This window comes from Trichogramma pretiosum, unplaced genomic scaffold (genome assembly GCF_000599845.2).
Source record: "Trichogramma pretiosum strain Unisexual culture from Peru unplaced genomic scaffold, Tpre_2.0 scaffold19, whole genome shotgun sequence".
Lineage (NCBI taxonomy): Eukaryota > Metazoa > Arthropoda > Insecta > Hymenoptera > Trichogrammatidae > Trichogramma > Trichogramma pretiosum.
Genome location: NW_019641707.1, coordinates 799,475 through 820,246, shown reverse-complemented (window position 1 = coordinate 820,246; position 20,772 = coordinate 799,475). Strand labels below are relative to the sequence as shown.

The following is a 20,772-nucleotide window of genomic DNA, read 5'->3' as shown; positions in this document are numbered from 1 at the left end:
ATAGGAACAGTCAAAATTATTAAGAAAAAAATATTAATTTAGTTCTCTTGCATAAAAAATTTATTGTGCAGTCCATTGTGACTTCCCTAATACTTTAACAAAATATAGATTACAAACTTTTATTGTACACAATACATCATCACTCATAACTATACAGACATTGAACATTCTTAAAATCCAATTGATTTTCTGGATTTTTAAACATTTTAAATCTAAATTTTGAATTTTTTCAAAACAACATTACTGTTTGAAATGACAAAGAAACCTATTTAACAGTCAAACATCATTCAAGATTTTTTTCTCTGTGTGCCTTTGCTCTTGCTTTTATTTTTTGTTTTGGACTTGATAATGTTATTAGTTCAACTCGTCTTGGTGTTCTAACAGTAAGTGGCAACGGTGGTTTATCAGATTTGGCAGGTGAATCTTTTTGATCATCCTTTTTGTTGATACAAGGAGCTTCTTCAGTTTCGTTTTTAGAAATTTCTTTTTTGTCATTCTCACATAGAACTTTTTTTTCTGTTTCTGCAACTGTATCTTCCAGCACTAACTGAAAATCGTCGTCATTGTCATTATTTTTGGGATTTTCTTTATCATTATCGGTATCCATTGGTTCGTCCTTGTCTGAAATTTGATCAGTTTTTGTTTCGTCTTTTAATTGATTTTTATTGGATGGTATTTTGTTTTGTAAAAGATCTGTATCAACTGCATTAATATCAAGCTCTGCTAGAGCAGGCACAGTTGATTTGTTTTTATTATCATCTTTATCATCACTTTTAACTGGAACAGGTTTGACAGGGGAAGGCATTTCATATACTTCACCAAGTTCACCAGCTTGAAAATGTACTATTGAACAATATCCATCAGATGAAGAAGCAACTAAAACTCTTCCATCACTTGACCTAAGAATGGATCATTGTATGAGTAAATTATGTAAGTAAAAATTAAAAGAATCAATTCAAAGTGATATATTACCAAGCCAAATCTGTTAATCTTGTGTAGTGAATGTTAGAAATGATTGCAATAGGTGCATCTTGCTGAGTATCATAAATAATTACTGAGTTGTCTGTTGCAACTGCAAACACCATTCTGTATGGTAATTTCATATATGATTCTGGACCATTTTCTCTTAGTTTAAAAAATGTAGGACAGCACTTCACAGCATTTGAAACTTCATCATGCGTTGGAAGAATAGCTAAAGGTCTGCAATAAAATGTGTAAATATATTATGATTTGATAATAACATGTAAGAATAATAGTAAAATGATACGAAATGAACATACTCTTTAATATCGTGACTTGAAAAAATAACAACAGAATTTGTAGTTTTTTCAGAAGGTTCCTGTGGTTCTATTATCCCAGATGGTGCTATTATCAGATTTCCATCAGGAGAATAAGTTAATCTTCTAAAAAATGATTTAAATGTATCATCATAGAATAAGCGTACAATTTTTCCTTCAAGTGGATTTCCAGGTGGTGTAGGGATCTTAGACTTACTAACACGGCTGATAGTTTTTTTAGATGCTACACTAATGAGACGTAATAGCCTGAAAAAAAATTAGGAAAAAAATTAAAACATTTAAAATATATATAATCAATTCAGTTTCTAATAGATCAAAAACAAACATACCTGTCTGAACTCAATGTTGCAACACTTTTATTTAAAGGATCCCATGCAACTCCTTGTGGGAAGCCTTTATGATAATCAGATACCATACAAATTTTTTTACCCTTTTCAATATTCCAAAAAATAACAGAATTGTCTAGAGACACAGAGGCCATTGTAGCTGAATCTGGTGACCAGCACAAATCATAAATATCCTCTATGTGTCCACGAAAAACTTTCCAAGAATTCCATTGCTCGCTGTGATCGCCATCTTCTTGAGGTAGAATAGGATTATCTGAACCTTCTCTCTGCTTCCAAAGAATAATGACAGACTCTAAAGAAAGAATGCATGAGTGACAACGTGCAAGTATTATCAATATATCTTGCAAGATTATAATCAAATACCATCATCTCCAGAAGCTAAGATTTCACCGGAGGGAGAAAACCGAACAACATTTACAGTCTTCTGATGTCTTTCCAAATCTGCAACACAGACGACTGATGCTTCACCCTCTGCACCTACTGTGAGATGCCAAACCTGTGGTAAACATCGTAAGCAAATTAATTGCAGTTTATTTAATTAAATAGGTAATTTTTTTTTATCTGTAATCGTTACTCACAAGAACGTGGGAGTCACAGCCACCACTGGCCAGCCTCCAGAATTGTTTCTCATTTTTTTCGTGCACGCCGTTCTGGAAATCAACACTGAGCACTGGTACACGATTGTGCCAAGAAATTTCGGGTATGGTGCACTTCATGTTTACACTCGACTGTCAACGCGTTCAATTTCTGTATGTATTTCACGCAGTTCTAACGATACAACGAGATCTTTTATTTTTTATTTTTATTTATTCGTCGTCGGAATGAAAAATAAACATGTCATGCGGTCGTGTAATGATAACCCTACTGACAGTACTGGAGTTGAAGGTGGGATTTTCGCGCGCTAACTTGGCACAAAATAATCAGAGCTGCACACCGATTGGCGGCCCATAATAATAATTTAAAAACGATTTAAGATTGAACCAAGCATTTTTTTAAAATCATTTTACATTATCTTTCAGGTACGTATTAGCTTGATATTATAAGTGTATGTAAATATTTTGATTGTTTAAAAATTAATAGTAAATAATTTAGTTGACATGCGGTGTTATAAAAATGAAAAATTGGTAAATTTCGTAAAATTATATGATATGGACGTAAGTCATGAGAATGATCTAAGCTTTAATTATTGCAAATAATTCATGTGTGTGCTAGTTTTTTCATTTATAACAAAATAATTGAACATGTCATTTAAAATTTTGATTTTTGTTCGAGGTCTGAGTGTTCTTCGGTATCAAAGCTCTCCAGCAGATGTCGCTTCACCCAATAATCGCGAAATTTTACATTATTAATGATGATTCGCGCGACATATTCAATTTTATTTGTGGATGTGGTTAAGTTGCAACTGAGTATAATTTACTGTTCTTCCATTGCAATACAATTTAAGTGATTACATTTTTTTTAAAGTAACTGTACCTACCATTTTTAAAATTATACCAGAGGAAATGACTTACATCAGCTTGGATCGAGCAAAGATTCAATGTATTTATTAATGATTCAATGTGTCAATGAAGATTTAAGGCAATGTTTTTCATTCATTGTTTAAAAAAAACAGTAACTACTGATCAAGGAAAATATGTAAGTAAAAACAAAAAAAAGTAGTTAAAATATTGAATACGTTGACTTAGACGCACTTATCAAGATAGGGGCTATAAAACTCAATTTACTTTATTCTGTTCTATCAGATAATATGTGATAAAATTTCTACAATTAATGCAAAATAAGTTGAGGGTAAGTTTTGATATCATGTTTCGTTACTATTTTTAGCATCTCAGAAGATGAAAATCATTCATTTAATTTTTAAAAAAATTAATGTTTTTGTCTTAATCTAAGATTGAAAGTTGCATAAACTTCAAGTAAATTGCATATTTTTATATGTATAAAAAATTGTTAACACAGATGTAAGTTTTATGGAAGTTTATTCTCTGAACAAGTAACATAAAACATGATGCGGTTGAAACAATTTACAACTTCAACTTGGTTCTCCTCCAGTGACGCCTCTTGGCGTTGTACCTGTAAAATAAATAAACACATATTCATTAATAAAAACAAATTTCAGTGCAGCATGATAGTATAGTCAATATATATTTAATGCGAGCTGACTGTAGCCCACGTAACCTCAACACGACACATTTGGCAACTTATTGTCCGAGAAGTATCCACAAATTTTAAATTGAATTAAAACCCCAAAGACAAAACGTCCTTATCGTAAGATGTAAATAATTTATCGGAATGAAACCCACCTAATGGTATTGCCAGTCTTCATTCTGGTCCACTGCGGTATGGGCCTGTTTTGTTTAATTTTCTTGGCCAGTTTTCTCTTGATGATCAATGTTTTGTGGGCTCCCTGGAAATTGAATAAAATCCATTAGTCAATCACGTAATTATTATGATCATGTTTTCACTAATTATTCGTTAATTGTTGCTATTTTTTGAATTGTAAGTATAATAAACTTATACACACCATCTTGGAACCTCGAGGTGTACACCTAAAAAGAGGAAAAAGGTTGCTTTTTCGTAATAGACTTTCACGTCGCACGCAGCACCACTCTCGTGCCGGCTGCACTGTTATAAGTACAGTCTACAACTGTAATGAGACGAGCACGCGGTTGAGATTCGAAACGCAAGCCGCGCAAATTAAATAATTCGCAATTTGTCAATTTCTAGTAAAATAGATTATTCTTAAATCCCTTGAAGAAATTGGACAATGTAATGGATTCATTAGTTGTACATCGTGAATTAATCATCTTTGATGGATGAAGAGAGTCGCGCATTTTTTCGCGTAAATAAGATGAGTTATACATCCCTTGTCGGTCTGTAAGTATTTATTTGAGTATGATATAAAAAAACGTGCTAAATTGTTCGATCAATAAATTTAAAATTCCGTCTGGTTTGCGACGCACTAAATTTTTGCAATTTAATCAGTGTGACAAGTGCAATATCTCCTAATACTACTCCTAAAATCTCCTATAACATCTCCCAATGGATATTACTTATTAATATTTATCAAATAATATTGTTTACATTGTTTGAGGAGCAAACATAAATGAGGTTAAAAATAAAATATGAGTTCACCAATCACTATCAATGTGTATGTGTGAAATTTAAGTTACCGATTTCTAAAAGTTTTGACGCTTTTCAGTTAGATTCATATATGGTAGATAGCCTGCAGCATAAATGCGGCTTTTTCCTCCATATACATGATACATTTTTCGAATGCCTAATTTGAAATTATTCACTGAAATATGTGTCATTGTAACTCCCCGATCTAAATTCGATGATAAATTTGAGCAAACTATAAGTGACAACAATAGCTTGAGATTTGGGGCATTGCGTCAAATTGGTTTTTACGTGTCCCGATGAATCAGAGGAAAAACACATCACTCGTCGGTATATAAAGTATGAGAATCGTGTTTGAACCAGTCAGTCATTGTCAATCGTTGCTCTGGAGTGGATGTATTATAAAAGTGAGTGCATACATCTGACGACAGGAGAAGAGCAAAATCGGTTTGAAATAAAGTGCGCTGAAATAAATCGGCATAATTTGATATAAAAAATAGGGTGACGTCAAGGCAATAAAACTACTGTAAGGATTACAGTATACTTTATTAATGACCGACAGCAAAAAAAGCAGAAGACAAGAAGATGCTCCACCAAAAATTAAAAAAAGAAAAGCGAGATTTGTCGAAAAGTTCATCGAACAGGATGATTGGTCGGACGAAGATCTGGAGGCATTCATCGTGAATGAATTTGACTTTAACGTCGATGATGTTAACTGGATTTTTAAAACAACCTTGGAATGCAAATCTTGTCCATATTATATCGTCCAAGTACTCATGGAAAATGGCACCGAATTGCAAGTACTCAATGACTCGGGTCAAACGGCAATTCATATCGCGGCAAAAAATCGAAAATGGTCAGTGTTAGACCTACTATTCGATTATTCTGGTAATGAGAATCTCAGTGACAATGAAGGATTCACTTATTTACACGCAGCTTGTATGGCTGACAATGTTGAGGTGGTACAGAAATTCATTGATCAAGGCGTAAATATCAATCTCACATTTTATAAAAATGACCATATCGAATCTCCTCTGTCGTTGTGCATCAAACACAAGTCATGTGAATTATTAGAACTTTTATTGGACAATGGCGCTGATCTCAATTTATTAGATGACTGGGTTGAAGACCCACTAATGTGTTTCAAACGTATCAGAGAACGTTCAAACGAATCATGCTTGTGGAAAATTATTGCCAAACATCATTTCAAGGAACTCTTCAAAAATAAAAAAGATTCAGGGATACTCGAAAATCGCAGCGACGTCGAGGGGTTTACATATTTACACGCAGCCTGTATGACTGGAAATTTCAAGATGGTAAAGAAATTCATAGATCAAAAAGACGATCTTGATATTATTTGGCATTTATCTGATGGTACAAGTGAAACACCATTGACTCTAGCTACTGAATTTAAACGAATAAAAATAGTAGAATTGCTTTTAAAAAGTGGTGCAAATCCTCATGTGAAACCATTGAGGAAAAACCCTTTACACGTTTTTTTCAAGTTTGTTGAATATAGCCCTGTAGAACAGAATCTGCTCGAACTGCTCATTCATTACAACTGCGATGTGAATGAAAAAGACCATGATGGTCGTAGTCCGTTGTTCTTTTGGTTTGCACCGCAAAAATCATCTGAATACTATCGCCCTGTATATAAAGATGTCGAACTAGTTACAAAACTTTTGAAATATGGATGCGATCCAAACACCAAAGATAATAATGGCGATTCACCTCTACAATTAGCTGTGATGAACAGCAACGTCGATATGGTTGAAGTACTTTTGGAACATGGGGCTGACGTGAAAAGTGTTGATCTTTCGAGGCTAAATTGCGAACATGATTGGAACTACGACGATAAAGTGATAAAATTTTTTGTTATTCTACATTTTTTGGATAGGAAAGGATATCAAATGAATGAATCAAGTTGTTTGACCGCGTTGAAATATTTGGCAGTGCTAATTAGATATGACTCCGAAATTTGCTCCACTGCAAATTTGAAGAATACAATAACTTTTGGTAAGGTTTTATTAAATCTAACTAAAATGAAATTTGTATAACTAATGCAGTACATATTATTACAGGTTCTTTAATACAAAATTAGCTATTATTAAATGATGTAAAAAATAGTAGTGATGATCGATTTAAGAACGATGACATGAAATATGATATTGCCGACCTACTTTACATATGTCTTCAAACTATTGAAACAGGGAATATGTTCATGACAGAAGAAATGAAGAATTGTCTGCTACAATTACAACAATTTTACATAATTGATGAGATTTATATTGATGATTATATTGATAGTATACCGCAAGAAATTGAATACATAAAAAATCTGGTGATAAAAGATGGTGTGTCTCTACTTGATGTTTGTGCATCTAGCCCTAAAAAAGCATACGGACTGCTGAATGATTTTAAATTCTGGACGAAAATTAATTCAAAAGACTTCAAAGATAACTGCTCTATTATAAATGAGATCATTACAGGATACATAGAGAAATGCTTTATGAAAAAAATTTTTATGGATATTGGACTCGAATATATAATACTACTGACGCAGGGTAGACTTCCTCTGTCGTGCTGTGAAAAATTGATTCAATACTTGAACAATGAAGATATATTGTTGGTGTGTGAAGCATTGATAAATGAAATTTAAAAATGAGAGTCATTGCGATTAAAATACCTTACAGTATTATTTTTTATATATTTTTTATATGTATCGAATTTTTCTAGTGATAAAAATATGAAATAATTGAGTAATTATATAATATATATGATACATATTAATCTAGTCATTGATATTTATAATATACATACTTTTTTTAAGAAAAAATATTGTCTGTTTTCATCTTTTCTTTTTCATCCCATGTACCTATACTCATATTCAATCTCAAAAGAGCAGTTTATATATGATATAACATATATATTTGATTATAGTGGTTTCGTAATTTTTTTATTGATATACTTTTCGATCATCAAATCAGCTACATTTTTGGTATTTTTATAATATGTTGTAATAAAAATTTGACTTGAAAAAATTTCATCTATAATTTAAATTTACGTGCCTTATTTATTTCACCTATGCACACTGAGAGAAGTATATCTTCTGTAATCTTCTGTAACTACTATACTATGCATTAGTAAAATAGCAAAATCGAACCTATATATGAGCGGCGTAAAATTGGTATGGGTTTTTCGACGTCAATATGGTTTTTACGTACCGGATGACTCAGAGAAAAAAACGCATCACTCGGCGGTATATAAAACATGAGAATCGTGTGCAAACCAGTCAGTCGTTGTTAATCGTCGCTCCGGATCGTGTATATTCTAAAGGCGTATAAGCGCAGGTGACGCAGTGAATCGTGGCTAGTGAATTAGCGACGATATATATCGACATTATAAATCGATAAGATAAATCGTTTCTGTTTCATTGACAGTGAGGCTACTTTAAAGTTTGCATCAATGAATGTGAGTAAAAGCAATATGCAGAAGAGTGCCGTGAAAAAAAGTATTAAAAAAAAGCGGAAACAGTTTATCAAGAAGTTTATGAATAATAGTAATTGGCACGATGAGGACCTATTGGCATTCATCGTTGATGAATTTGACGGCGATGCCGAGAATATTAACTGGATTTTAAAAACAGTTCTGGAAACCGAACGATGGAATTACCGGCTCGTTGAGGTGCTCATGGAAAATGGTGCTGAGTTGCAAGTACTCAATGACTTGGGCCAAACGGCGATTCATTTAGCGGCTAAAAAAAAAAATTGGTCATTGTCAAACATATTGTTCAATTATTCTGGAAATGAGAATCTCAGCGACAATCAGGGATTCACTTACCTTCACGCAGCCTGTATGACTAGTAATGTTACGGTGGTACAGAAATTTATCGACGAAGGCGTGGATGTGAATCTGATTTTCTTTGACAATGGGATTGTTAAAACCCCGTTAAGTTTAGCTATAGAAGATCAAGATGCTGATATAGCAAAATTACTATTAAACAATGGTGCCGATTTAAAATTAGTAGATGATAATTGGGATAAATCGCCTCTACGTTGTCTTAAACGTGTATATGAACATTGCGGATATTATGAATTAGAACCTCTGCAAGTTATTGGAAATCATTTTCTCAGTAATCTCGTGAAACACACCACGGATAAGGATGAATTGGAAAATCTTGGCGATGACGAAGGATTTACTTATTTACACGCGGCCTGCATGTATGGCAAAATCGAGATTGTGCAAAAATTCATTGATCAAAGAATCGATCTTGATCTTATTTGGTATTCATCCTGTGGCACTAATGAATCACCATTGACTTTAGCTACTAAATTTGAGCAGGTAGAGATAATGAAAGTGCTTTTGAAACACGGCGCTAATCCTAGCATAAGTCTTTTAAGAAAAAATGTTCTGCACGTTTTTTTCCACTCATTTAATTTTGATTCTGAACTTCTTGAGCTCCTCATTGATTACAAATGCGACGTGAATGCAAGAGACCATGAAAATCACACCCCACTGGCGCTTTGCTTGGACAATATATTGAATATGAATGATATGGATTGGAACGATGAATCTACAGAATTAATGAAAACTGGACACAAAAATTTAGAAATTCTGCTCCAAAATAATGCCGATCCAAACCAAGTTCTCGATGATGGCCAAACGTGTTTACACTTGGTAGTTTCTTCGAGCCGTTGTGGACCTATAGATTATGATACCGACGTCTATTTACCTGATCTATACGAGAATCTCATGTATAAATGCTTGGAAATGGTGAAGGTACTCTTGAAATATGGAGCCAATCCAAACGTTATTGATAATGAAGGTAATTCGCCACTTTACTTGGCCGTATTGCAGTACAACTATCATGTGGTTAAGGTACTTTTACAACATGGAGCCGATGTGCAAAGTGTTGATCTCTCAAAAAAACCAATAGAATATAATCAATCTAGCGATTACTTAGATCAAGTGTTCTCATTTTTATCTATCCTCGATCTATTAAAAAGTAAAGGACACGAATTAAACAGGCCAAGCGCTTTGGCCATATTGAAATTGCTGATCGACCCAGATCGTTGCGACGAATGTCATCTCCCAAACAGCAAGTTTGAAACTAGATTAAAGCTTGGTAAGATCTCATTATATAAAATGATTGTATATTTTTTTTGTGAAATGTTCATAATTTTACAGGTTTTCTGACGCACATCCGGGTGTTTTTAAAAAACATTCCCAGTAACTCTCTGGAGCGATATCTCTGTAGTGATGTCCTTGAAAAATATCTAGAAATTGTACAACAAGGGAAAATGTATATTACGGAAGAAATGAAGGATTGCCTAAAACAATGGCCACACACAACACGTAATGATCAAGCAAAAAATGATTATTTTGCAGCGATTTCGGAACAGATTGAATACGTAAAACATTTGATGATAAAGGATGGTGTATCCCTTCTTGACGTTTGTGCAACTAGCCCAGAAAAAGGATATTATTTGCTAAAAGATTCAGACTTCTGGACCTTCTTCTATTCAAATGAAAAAGAATTCAGTACAATATCTAACGTAATAAAAGGGTACATAATTCAGTGCCTTATGAGAAAACTTTTCGTGGATATTGGATTCGAATATATAATACTATTGACGCAGGGTAATCTTCCTCTATTATGCTGTGAAAAATTGATTCAATACTTGAACAATGAAGATATTCTGTTGGTGTGTGAAGCATTGATCAATGAAATTTGAAAATAAGAGTCATTGCGATTAAAATACCTTACAGTATTATTTTTTATATATTTTTTATATAAATCGAATTTTTAAAGTGATTAAAATATGAAATAATTAAGTACATATTAATCTAGTCATTGATATTTATAATAAACATATACTTTTTATGAAAAAATGTTGTCTATTTTCATCTTTCCTTTCTCATCCTATGTACCTATACTCATATTCAATATCAAAAGAGCAGTTTATATATGATATAACATTGATTTGATTATTGTGGTTCCGTAATTTATTTATCGATGTATCCTCCGATCATACAAGCAGATACAATTTTTGTATTCTTATATGTTGTAATAAGAATCAAACTTGAAAAAATTTCATCCATAATTTGAATTTACGTGCCTTATTTATTTCATCTATGCACACTCTTGAGATAAGTATATCTTCTGTAATCTTCTGTAACTACTATACTATGCATTGGTAAAATAGCAAAATCGAACCTATATATGAGCGGCGTAAAATTGGCATGGGTTTTTTGACGTCAATATGGTTTTTACGTACCGGATGACTCAGAGAAAAAAACACATCACTCGACGGTATATTAAATATGAGAATCGTGTGCAAACCAGTCAGTCGTTGTGAATTGTCGCTCCGTATCGTGTGTATTATAAAGGCGTATAAGCACAGGTGACGCAGTGAATCGTGGCTGGTGAATTAGCGATGATATATATCGACATTATAAATCGATAAGATAAATCGTTTTTGTTCCATAGACAGTGAGGCTACTTTAAAGTTTGAATCAATGAATGTGAGTAAAAGCAATATGCAGGAGAGTACCGTGAAAAAAAGTATTGAAAAAAAGCGGAAACAGTTTATCACGAAGTTCATGGAGAATCGTAATTGGCACGACGAGGACCTATTGGCATTCATCGTTGATGAATTTGACGGCGATGCCGAGAATATTAACTGGATTTTAAAAACAGTTCTGGAAACCGAACGATGGAATTACCGGCTCGTTGAGGTGCTCATGGAAAATGGTGCTGAGTTGCAAGTACTTAATGACTTGGGCCAAACGGCGATTCATTTAGTGGTTAAAAAAAAAAATTGGTCATTGTCAAAAATATTGTTCGATTATTCTGGAAATGAGAATCTCAGCGACAATCAGGGATTCACTTACCTTCACGCAGCCTGTATGACTAGTAATGTTACGGTGGTACAGAAATTTATCGACCAAGGCGTGGACGTAAATCTGATTTTCTTTGACGATGGGCTTGCCAAAACCCCGTTGAGTTTAGCTATTGAAAAGTCCGATGCAGTTACAGCAAAATTACTATTAAACAATGGTGCCGATTTAAAATTAGTAGATGATAATTGGTGTGAAGCGCCTCTTCGTTGTCTTAAACGTGTATATGAACATTGCAGTTATTATGAATTAGAACCTATGCAAGTTATTGGCAATCATTTTGTGAGTAATCTCGTGAAACACACTACGGGTAAGGATGAATTAGAAAATCTTGGAGATGACGAAGGATTTACTTATTTACACGCGGCTTGCATGTATGGCAACATCGAGATTGTACAACAATTCATTGATCAAAAAATCGATCTTGATCTTATTTGGTATTCATCCTGTGGCACCAATGAATCACCATTGACTTTAGCTACTAAATTTAAGGAAGTAGAGATAATAAAAGTGCTTTTGGAACATGGCGCTAATCCCAGCATAAGTCTTTTAAGAAAAAACCTTCTGCACGTTTTTTTCCACTCGTTTAATTCTGATTCTGAACTTCTTGAGCTTCTCATTGATTACAAATGCGACGTGAATGAAAGAAACCATGAAAATAGCACGCCAATAATGCTTTGCTTGGATAATATATTGGATATGAGTTATATAGATTGGATCGATGAACCTACAGAATTAATGAAAATTGGACACAAAAATTTAGAAATTCTGCTCCAAAATAATGCCGATCCAAACCAAGTTCTCGATGATGGCCAAACGTGTTTACACTTGGTGAGCCATTGTGGACCTATAGATTATGATCCCGGCGTCTGTTTACCTGATCTATACAAGAATCTAATGTATAACTGCTTGGAAATGGTTAAGTTACTCTTGAAATATGGAGCCAATCCGAACGTCATTGATAAAGAAGGTAATTCGCCACTTTACTTGGCCGTATTGCAATATAACTATGATGTGGTCAAGGTACTTTTACAACATGGAGCCGATGTGCAAAGTGTTGATCTCTCGAAAAAATCATTAGAGTATAATAACTACAAAGATTACTTGGATCAAGTGTTTTCACTTTTATCCATCCTTGATCTTTTAAAGAGTAAAGGTCATAAAATGATTGGATCAAGTGATTTGACCATATTAAAATTTTTGATCGATCCAGGGTTTGATGACGAAGATTATAAGTCATACACATTTGAAGCTACATTAAAATTCGGTAAGATTTCATTAAATGAAACAATTTTATATTTTTATTAAGCATCGTTTATTTTTTCATAGGTTCTTTGACGCAGATCCGTGCTCTTTTAAATAAAATTTCTAGCGACTCTCCGGACCTACACCTCTATAGTAATGATCTTCAAAATCATCTAGAAATTATACAAAAAGGGAAAATGTATATTACGGAAGAAATGAAGGATTGCCTGATACAATGGTCGGACACGTATCCTATTGAACAAGTAGAAGATTTTTATGCAAAAATTTCGGAACAGATTGAATACGTGAAAAATCTGATGATAAAGGATGGTGTGTCCCTACTCGATGTTTGTGCAACTAGCCCAGAAAATGGATATTACTTATTGCAAAATTCAGAATTTATGACAGTCTTCGATTTAAATAGAAAAGAATTCAGCTCAATATCAAGGACAATAAAAGGTTACATAATTAAATGCTGTATGAGAAAACTCTTCGTAGACATTGGCCTGGAATACCTGATATTGCTGATGCAGGGCAATCTTCCTGTATTGTTTTGCGAACAGGTTATTCAGTATATGAGCAATGAAGATATCCTTTCGATGTGTATAAGCGTCGATGAATTTGAAAATTAAAATATCATTATTGTGATTAAAATATCTGACAGTATTATTTTTTATATTCTTTTTATATGAATGGAAATTTTACTGTGATAAAAATATGAAATAATTGAGTGATTACATATAACAATATATAGTACAAATGTAGAATTAATCTAGTTTTCGATATTTATAATATATATATATGGGTAAGGCTCAGAATTTTTTAAATAAACCTGCGCTCGTATGTCACCGATCTTGACGCGCTTTTGGTATGTTATAGTACATGGTAAAAAAGACCCAAAACCAAAATTTTAGACCCCCTCCCCCCTCCTACCCCCCACTTCCGGTATAAACGTCCATTTTCTATCTATATTTTTTCTGAAGGCCTGAAGCAATTAAAAAATCTGAAAAAATTCACAAAAATACTTTTCAACAATCCAAACAACCTTGAATTTTTTCAGATTTTTTGAGTGCTTCAGGCCTTCAGAAAAAATTATTGAAAATTTTGAAAATTCATATACGGCGCTACGATGCAATACAAAGCCCGATCTTTTTTTCCACTTATTTTTGACATCAAAATACATAACCTCAAATTTTTTCAGATTTTTTCAGACAGAGCGCTGGCGGTTTTTAGCCGAAAAACGCCCTTTTTTTACGAAAATAATTTTTTTAGGGCGATATGAAGCTTTAAAAAATCTGGAAAAATTTTTTTCTTGTTTTTCAGGTCAAAATACATAACCTTGAATTTTTTCAAATTTTTTAATTGAAGGCGATAGCATCTATGGCTAAAAAACGCTATTTTTATGAAAAACGGTTCCTGGAACCCAGAGGTTCCGGTAAAAAAATTTGAAAAAATTTTTTTCGAATTCCTTGTCAAATTTTAATAAATTTTGACCGTCGCAAAATTTCGATTGGAGCTTCCTAGCTCATTCTAGAGCATAACAAAGATTCGAGCGAAATTCTGAAGAAATTTGAAAAATAATGTAATTGTGATGAACGTCTTCAGAATTTCGCTCGAATCTTTGTTATGCTCTAGAATGAGCTAGGAAGCTCCAATCGAAATTTTGCGACGGTCAAAATTTATTAAAATTTGACAAGGAATTCGAAAAAAATTTTTTCAAATTTTTTTACCGGAACCTCTGGGTTCCAGGAACCGTTTTTCATAAAAATAGCGTTTTTTAGCCATAGATGCTATCGCCTTCAATTAAAAAATTTGAAAAAATTCAAGGTTACGTATTTTGACCTGAAAAACAAGAAAAAAATTTTTCCAGATTTTTTAAAGCTTCATATCGCCCTAAAAAAATTATTTTCGTAAAAAAAGGGCGTTTTTCGGCTAAAAACTGCCAGCGCTCTGTCTGAAAAAATCTGAAAAAATTTGAGGTTATGTATTTTGATGTCAAAAATGAGTGGAAAAAAAGATCGGGCTTTGTATTGCATCGTAGCGCCGTATATGAATTTTCAAAATTTTCAATAATTTTTTCTGAAGGCCTGAAGCACTCGAAAAATCTGAAAAAATTCAAGGTTGTTTGGATTGTTGAAAAGTATTCTTGTGAATTTTTTCAGATTTTTTAATTGCTTCAAGCCTTCAGAAAAAATATAGATAGAAAATGGACGTTTATACCGGAAGTGGGGGGTAGGAGGGGGGAGGGGGTCTAAAATTTTGGTTTTGGGTCTTTTTTACCATGTACTATAACATACCAAAAGCGTGTCAAGATCGGTGACATACGAGCGCAGGTTTATTTAAAAAATTCTGAGCCTTACCCATATATATTTTTTTAAAAGAATTTGTCTTTTCATTTTTTCCTTTGTACCCCGTAATTTGGGGAGGATAAAAAAAGCACACGATTTCCAAATTGAGTTGATGTATTATGTGAGCTTTTTTTTTAACAGAAGTCGGTTCGTTAAATTTTCCAGTGAATACGTCAAGAATGAGTATCTGAAAAGACGTCGAAAAAAAAACTGAAATATTCGTTGCGTTTTCATTCCCAAAGCCGAGACCACGACGACGGTCTTCACGAACGTCTCGTCGAACAACACGTCGCCTGCGCGGCCCTGTGGCGCGACCTCGACGACGCAGGCCCGACGCAAAAAGATCGCCGCTGACTCGAGGCGCGAGCGCAAAGCCGCCAAGACCCTGTTCATCATCACCGGGGCCTTCGTCGTCTGCTGCTGGCCATTTGCCAGAACTGCGACATCAACGCGCTGCTCTTCGCCTTCTTTCAGTGGCTCGGGTAAGTTAATTCGATGAGGAGAGAGAGAGAGAGTTTTCGTTTGAATGGAAGACAACGTCGTACGTATATAATTGCTTATCGAGAGAAAAAATCCGTCAATCAAAACACTGATAAGTAAACACTGTAAAATTTTTTATATCGTTGTCCACCGTACGACGTGTAGGCGTTGCCTGCGTATGCGGTTTAACTGTTCCTTATTATCTATTCTTCTATACATTTTACACAGTATTTCGTATTATCGTAACCTTAGGTGTCATATTTGATCAAGAACTTTTAAATTCTATCAACAGATGGGGTTTTGAAAACTCACAAGAAGCAAAACAATGTTTTTTTGTATAAGGTGTCTTCTTCACAGCTACTATTTCTAGTGCTTTCATGTTATCACGTAATCTCGTAACTACCCGAAGAGTATTTATGAAAAATGAAATTGATTATTTTTTAAAATTTAATGACAAATAAAAACTAGAAATTTGGACAAGTAAATCTAAAATATTAAGTTAGCTGTCTACAGACAGCTATCAGAATTGAACAGCCATCAGAATTGAAACTTTCCTAAAATTTATTGATTAAAAACATCAAGCTATGAAAGTAGAAAAATTTTGAAAAATTTACAAAAGTAAAACCTTGAAAAAATCTTAGAAAAATTAAAGTTCGAATAAGTTATAATTAAATTATTTTGCACAGGGTTTGAAAAATTGCTTTATTAATATTTATAAATGAATTAGGAATGATAATATTTTTGATAATATTCAAGTTCAAGGAATGATAATGTTCAAGTGCATGTTTTAATAAAATTTTAATCGAAAACGTGCCAAAATAATAGGGTTTGTCTTGATGTCAGCTATCATTACATTTTTTTTTCACTGTTTTCGATTCATCCAAGGATCAGCCCAAATTTTTTTTCACTTCTTGTTTGGAGCTAAGTTAGTCCGAGCGAAAGATTTTGATAAAGACGTAATCGGTAATAACCATATTTTTTCTGTCAAAAAAGAGCCAACGTTGGAAATCATTTAATTATTCAATTAAAAGCAACAAGTGTTTTTTTACTTTTTATTTATTTTGATGGTTAACATTCATTGTTGCGAAGAATAGCTGTTACAGGGTTACGAATGAAGCAATGACGGTCCTTTACGAACATATACGATTACGAGCTTCGACCGAGGGCCGCCAAGCAAATATTGCACAAGTCTTGGTTCGTCAAATTGTCGATGATCATTTCGCAGCAAAGAATCGGCAGTCGGTAATGAATCAGCTCCAAGAATGGCTCCAGTGCCCAGTCCCGGAAAAATCTCCTGGACATTTTTTCGCACAGATGCATAACGCAAGCCTCTTGAGATTCGACAGTTAATCGTTTCCACGGTTGGATGTACTTCGCTGATCGCAGCATGAAGAATTCGAAGAAGTCGGTGTTCGTGCACAGTTTCTCCACCTCTCGGGGTGGCAAACGCATCAGATCGTAGAGCGACAAGTCCGCTGCCACCATGACCTCTTTCGCTTTGCTCGCGAACTCCTCGTCCTCGTGCCAATTGGCTTCGAGATGCCTCAACTTCTCGGATAATCCACGCTTGGCGAAAAATTTCATGACGATCAGCGCTTCGCTTCGGTACAACTCGCGTCCCCTTCTCTCTAGGATATCGACAACTGCCAGCGCTCCGGACACCAGATTATACTTGTAGTGATGGTCGTGCTCGTTCCCAATTTCATGGAACTGGTCAAAGTCCTTCTCGGTGGGAAAGACGAAGCCAGACAGATCATCGCCACGATCCAAGAGTTCATCGACAATATGCGGAAAAAGTTTTGCCACGGCGTAATACAGAGATGTCCGACCCAACCTGTGCCGGGCATCAACCTCCACCGACTGATTCAACTCGTCGTTGACCACGAAGAATAGCTTTATCAAGCCAATATGATCGCGGTTCCCCAAGCAAGCAAAATGCAGAGGAGTGAATCCACTCGGGGTGTCCAAATTGGGATTGGCGCTTCTTCTCAGCATCGATTCGACCGATGAACATGATTGGAACAACGACGATAAAGTGATAAAATTTTTTGTTATTCTACATTTTTTGGATAGGAAAGGATATCAAATGAATGAATCAAGTGGTTTGACCGCGTTGAAATATTTGGCAGTGCTAATTAGATATGACTCCGAAATTTGCTCCACTGCAAATTTGAAGAATACAATAACTTTTGGTAAGGTTTTATTAAATCAAACTAAAATGAAATTTGTATAACTAATGCAGTACATATGATTACAGGTTGTTTAATGCAAAATCAGCTATTATTTAATGATGTAAAAAATAGTAGTGATGATCGATTTAAAAACGATGACATGAAATATGATATTGCCAACCTACTTTACATATGTCTTCAAACTGTTGAAACAGGGAATATGTTACACTTTACAACAATTACAACAATTTTACATACTTGATGAGATTTATATTGATGATTATATTGATAGTATACCGCAAGAAATCGAATATATAAAAAATCTGGTGATAAAGGATGGTGTGTCTCTACTTGAAATTTGTGCACCTAGCCCTAAAAAAGCATACGGACTGCTGAAAGATTTTAAATTCTGGACGAAAATTAATTCAGATGACTTCAAAGATAATTGCTATACTATAAAGGGGATCATTACAGGATACATAGAGAAATGCTTCATGAAGAAAATTTTCTTGGATATGGGCCCCGAATATATAATACTACTGACGCAGGGTAGTCTTCCTCTGTCGTGCTGTGAAAAATTGATTCAATACTTAAACAATGAAGAAATATTGTTGGTGTGTGAAACACTGGTAAATCAAATTTAAAAATGAGAGTCATTGTGATTAAAATACCTTACAGTATTATTTTTTATATATTTTTTTATGTATCAAATTTTTCTAGTGATAAAAATATAAAATAATTGAGTAATTATATAACATATATGGTACATATCAATCTAGTCATTGATATTTATAATATACATACTTTTTTTAAGAAAAAATGTTGTCTATTTTCATCTTTTCTTTTTCATCCTATGTACCTATACTCATATTCAATCTCAAAAGAGCAGTTATATATAATATAACATATGGGTCAAAATAATACTTTTTTACAAAACCGTGCGCACGTATGTCACCGATCTTGACGCGCTTTTGGTATGTTATAGTACATGGTAAAAAGGTCCCAAAAAAAAATTTTTAGACCCCCTCCCCCCTCCTACCCCCCACTTCCGGTATAAACGTCCATTTTCGATCTATATTTTTTCTGAGGACATGAAGCAAGTAAAAAATCTGAAAAAATTCATAAAAATACTTTTCCACAATCCAAACAACCTTGAATTTTTTCAGATTTTTTGAGTGCTTCAGGCCTTCAGATAAAATCATTGAAAATTTCAAAAATCGAGATACGGCGGTATGAGCCGATGTAGTACTCGGAAATTTTTTCAGTTATTTTTCGCATTAAAAAACATAACCTCAATTTTTTTCAGATTTTTTCAGATTACCTAACGCACCTTTTGAAGCCAAAAACCGATTTTTTTGACGAAAATAATTTTTTTAGGACAGTACGGAGCCTCGAAAAATCTGAAAAAAATTTTTTCTTGTTTTTTTCATCAAAATACGTAATCTCAAATTTTTTCAGATTTTTTAATTGAAGGCGATAGCTTCTAGGGCCGAAAAATGCTATTTTTAACAAAAAATGGTTCCTAGAACCCGATGGTTCCGGTGAAAAAATTTGAAAATATTTTTTTTGAATTCCTTGTCAAATTTTAATAAATTTTGACCGTTTCAAAAGTTCGATTGAAGCTTCCTAGCTCATTTTAGAGCAGGACAAAGATTAGTGCAAAATATCTGAAGACGTTTCTGAAGACATTAAGGAATGATAAAACTCGTTTGATGCTCTAAAATGAGCTAGGAAGCTTCAATCGAACTTTTGAAACGGTCAAAATTTATTAAAATTTGACAAGGAATTCAAAAAAAATATTTTCAAATTTTTTCACCGGAACCATCGGGTTCTAGGAACCATTTTTTGTTAAAAATAGCATTTTTCGGCCCTAGAAGCTATCGCCTTCAATTAAAAAATCTGAAAAAATTTGAGATTACGTATTTTGATGAAAAAAACAAGAAAAAATTTTTTTCAGATTTTTCGAGGCTCCGTACTGTCCTAAAAAAATTATTTTCGTCAAAAAAATCGGTTTTTGGCTTCAAAAGGTGCGTTAGGTAATCTGAAAAAATCTGAAAAAAATTGAGGTTATGTTTTTTAATGCGAAAAATAACTGAAAAAATTTCCGAGTACTACATCGGCTCATACCGCCGTATCTCGATTTTTGAAATTTTCAATGATTTTATCTGAAGGCCTGAAGCACTCAAAAAATCTGAAAAAATTCAAGGTTGTTTGGATTGTGGAAAAGTATTTTTATGAATTTTTTCAGATTTTTTACTTGCTTCATGTCCTCAGAAAAAATATAGATCGAAAATGGACGTTTATACCGGAAGTGGGGGGTAGGAGGGGGGAGGGGGTCTAAAAATTTTTTTTTGGGACCTTTTTACCATGTACTATAACATACCAAAAGCGCGTCAAGATCGGTGACATACGTGCGCACGGTTTTGTAAAAAAGTATTATTTTGACCCATATATATTTGATTACAGTGGTTCCGTAATTTTTTTATTGATATATCCTTCGATCATCAAAGCAGCTACATTTTTTGTATTCTTATAATATGTTGAATAAAAATTTGACTTGAAAAAATTTCATCTATAATTTGAATTTACGTGCCTTATTTATTTCACCTATGCACACTGAGAGAATTATATCTTCTGTAATCTTCTGTAACTACTATACTATGCATTGGTAAAATAGCAAAATCGAACCTATATATGAGCGGCGTAAAATTGGCATGGGTTTTTCGACGTCAATATGGTATTTACGTACCGGATGACTCAGAGAAAAAAACACATCACTCGGCGGTATATTAAATATGAGAATCGTGTGCAAACCAGTCAGTCGTTGTTAATCGTCGCTCCGGATCTAATCGTGTGTATTATAAAG

At 33.7% G+C, this 20,772-nt stretch overlaps 4 protein-coding genes across 4 annotated transcripts; 2 read left to right on the top strand and 2 right to left on the bottom strand.

The window, feature by feature from the left end:
• Positions 1-37: 37 nt before the first annotated feature.
• On the bottom strand, positions 38-2,528 carry LOC106659891 (chromatin assembly factor 1 subunit B). The gene is made up of 6 exons (XM_014382635.2): positions 2,224-2,528; positions 2,009-2,141; positions 1,628-1,937; positions 1,281-1,544; positions 973-1,200; positions 38-899 (listed from the first exon to the last, which is right to left on the bottom strand). The coding sequence occupies exons 1-6, from the start codon at positions 2,359-2,361 to the stop codon at positions 284-286; spliced, it is 1,689 nt and encodes a 562-aa protein (XP_014238121.1). The 5' UTR covers positions 2,362-2,528; the 3' UTR covers positions 38-283.
• Positions 2,529-3,604: 1,076 nt separating this feature from the next.
• Positions 3,605-4,262, bottom strand: LOC111694539 (60S ribosomal protein L39). The gene is made up of 3 exons (XM_023463082.1): positions 4,167-4,262; positions 3,946-4,049; positions 3,605-3,715 (listed from the first exon to the last, which is right to left on the bottom strand). The coding sequence occupies exons 1-3, from the start codon at positions 4,167-4,169 to the stop codon at positions 3,667-3,669; spliced, it is 156 nt and encodes a 51-aa protein (XP_023318850.1). The 5' UTR covers positions 4,170-4,262; the 3' UTR covers positions 3,605-3,666.
• A 687-nt stretch (positions 4,263-4,949) lies between these two features.
• LOC106659710 (putative ankyrin repeat protein RF_0381) lies at positions 4,950-7,421 on the top strand. The gene is made up of 2 exons (XM_023463107.1): positions 4,950-6,783; positions 6,864-7,421. Exons 1-2 carry the CDS (start codon positions 5,314-5,316, stop codon positions 7,419-7,421), a joined length of 2,028 nt encoding a protein of 675 aa, XP_023318875.1. The 5' UTR covers positions 4,950-5,313.
• Positions 7,422-8,073: 652 nt separating this feature from the next.
• Positions 8,074-13,561, top strand: LOC106659706. Its single transcript, XM_023463106.1, has 4 exons — positions 8,074-9,887; positions 9,950-10,467; positions 11,225-12,929; positions 12,992-13,561. Exons 1-4 carry the CDS (start codon positions 8,228-8,230, stop codon positions 13,537-13,539), a joined length of 4,431 nt encoding a protein of 1,476 aa, XP_023318874.1. The 5' UTR covers positions 8,074-8,227; the 3' UTR covers positions 13,540-13,561.
• Positions 13,562-20,772: the final 7,211 nt, after the last annotated feature.

Bases quoted from the DNA above. Each gene is read 5' to 3' on its own strand.
- LOC111694539 (XM_023463082.1), bottom strand. The intron at 3,716-3,945 runs GTGGGTTTCATT...TTTATTTTACAG, and splicing joins AAGACTGGCAATACCATTAG to GTACAACGCCAAGAGGCGTC.
- LOC106659710 (XM_023463107.1), top strand. From the start codon at position 5,314: ATGACCGACAGCAAAAAAAGCAGAAGACAAGAAGATGCTCCACCAAAA. The intron at 6,784-6,863 runs GTTTTATTAAAT...ATACAAAATTAG, and splicing joins ATACAATAACTTTTGGTAAG to CTATTATTAAATGATGTAAA.
- LOC106659706 (XM_023463106.1), top strand. From the start codon at position 8,228: ATGAATGTGAGTAAAAGCAATATGCAGAAGAGTGCCGTGAAAAAAAGT. The intron at 9,888-9,949 runs GTAAGATCTCAT...ATAATTTTACAG, and splicing joins TGAAACTAGATTAAAGCTTG to GTTTTCTGACGCACATCCGG. The intron at 12,930-12,991 runs GTAAGATTTCAT...ATTTTTTCATAG, and splicing joins TGAAGCTACATTAAAATTCG to GTTCTTTGACGCAGATCCGT.
- LOC106659891 (XM_014382635.2), bottom strand. From the start codon at position 2,361: ATGAAGTGCACCATACCCGAAATTTCTTGGCACAATCGTGTACCAGTG. The intron at 2,142-2,223 runs GTGAGTAACGAT...TGTTTACCACAG, and splicing joins GCTGTGACTCCCACGTTCTT to GTTTGGCATCTCACAGTAGG. The intron at 1,201-1,280 runs GTATGTTCATTT...ATTTTATTGCAG, and splicing joins TCAAGTCACGATATTAAAGA to ACCTTTAGCTATTCTTCCAA.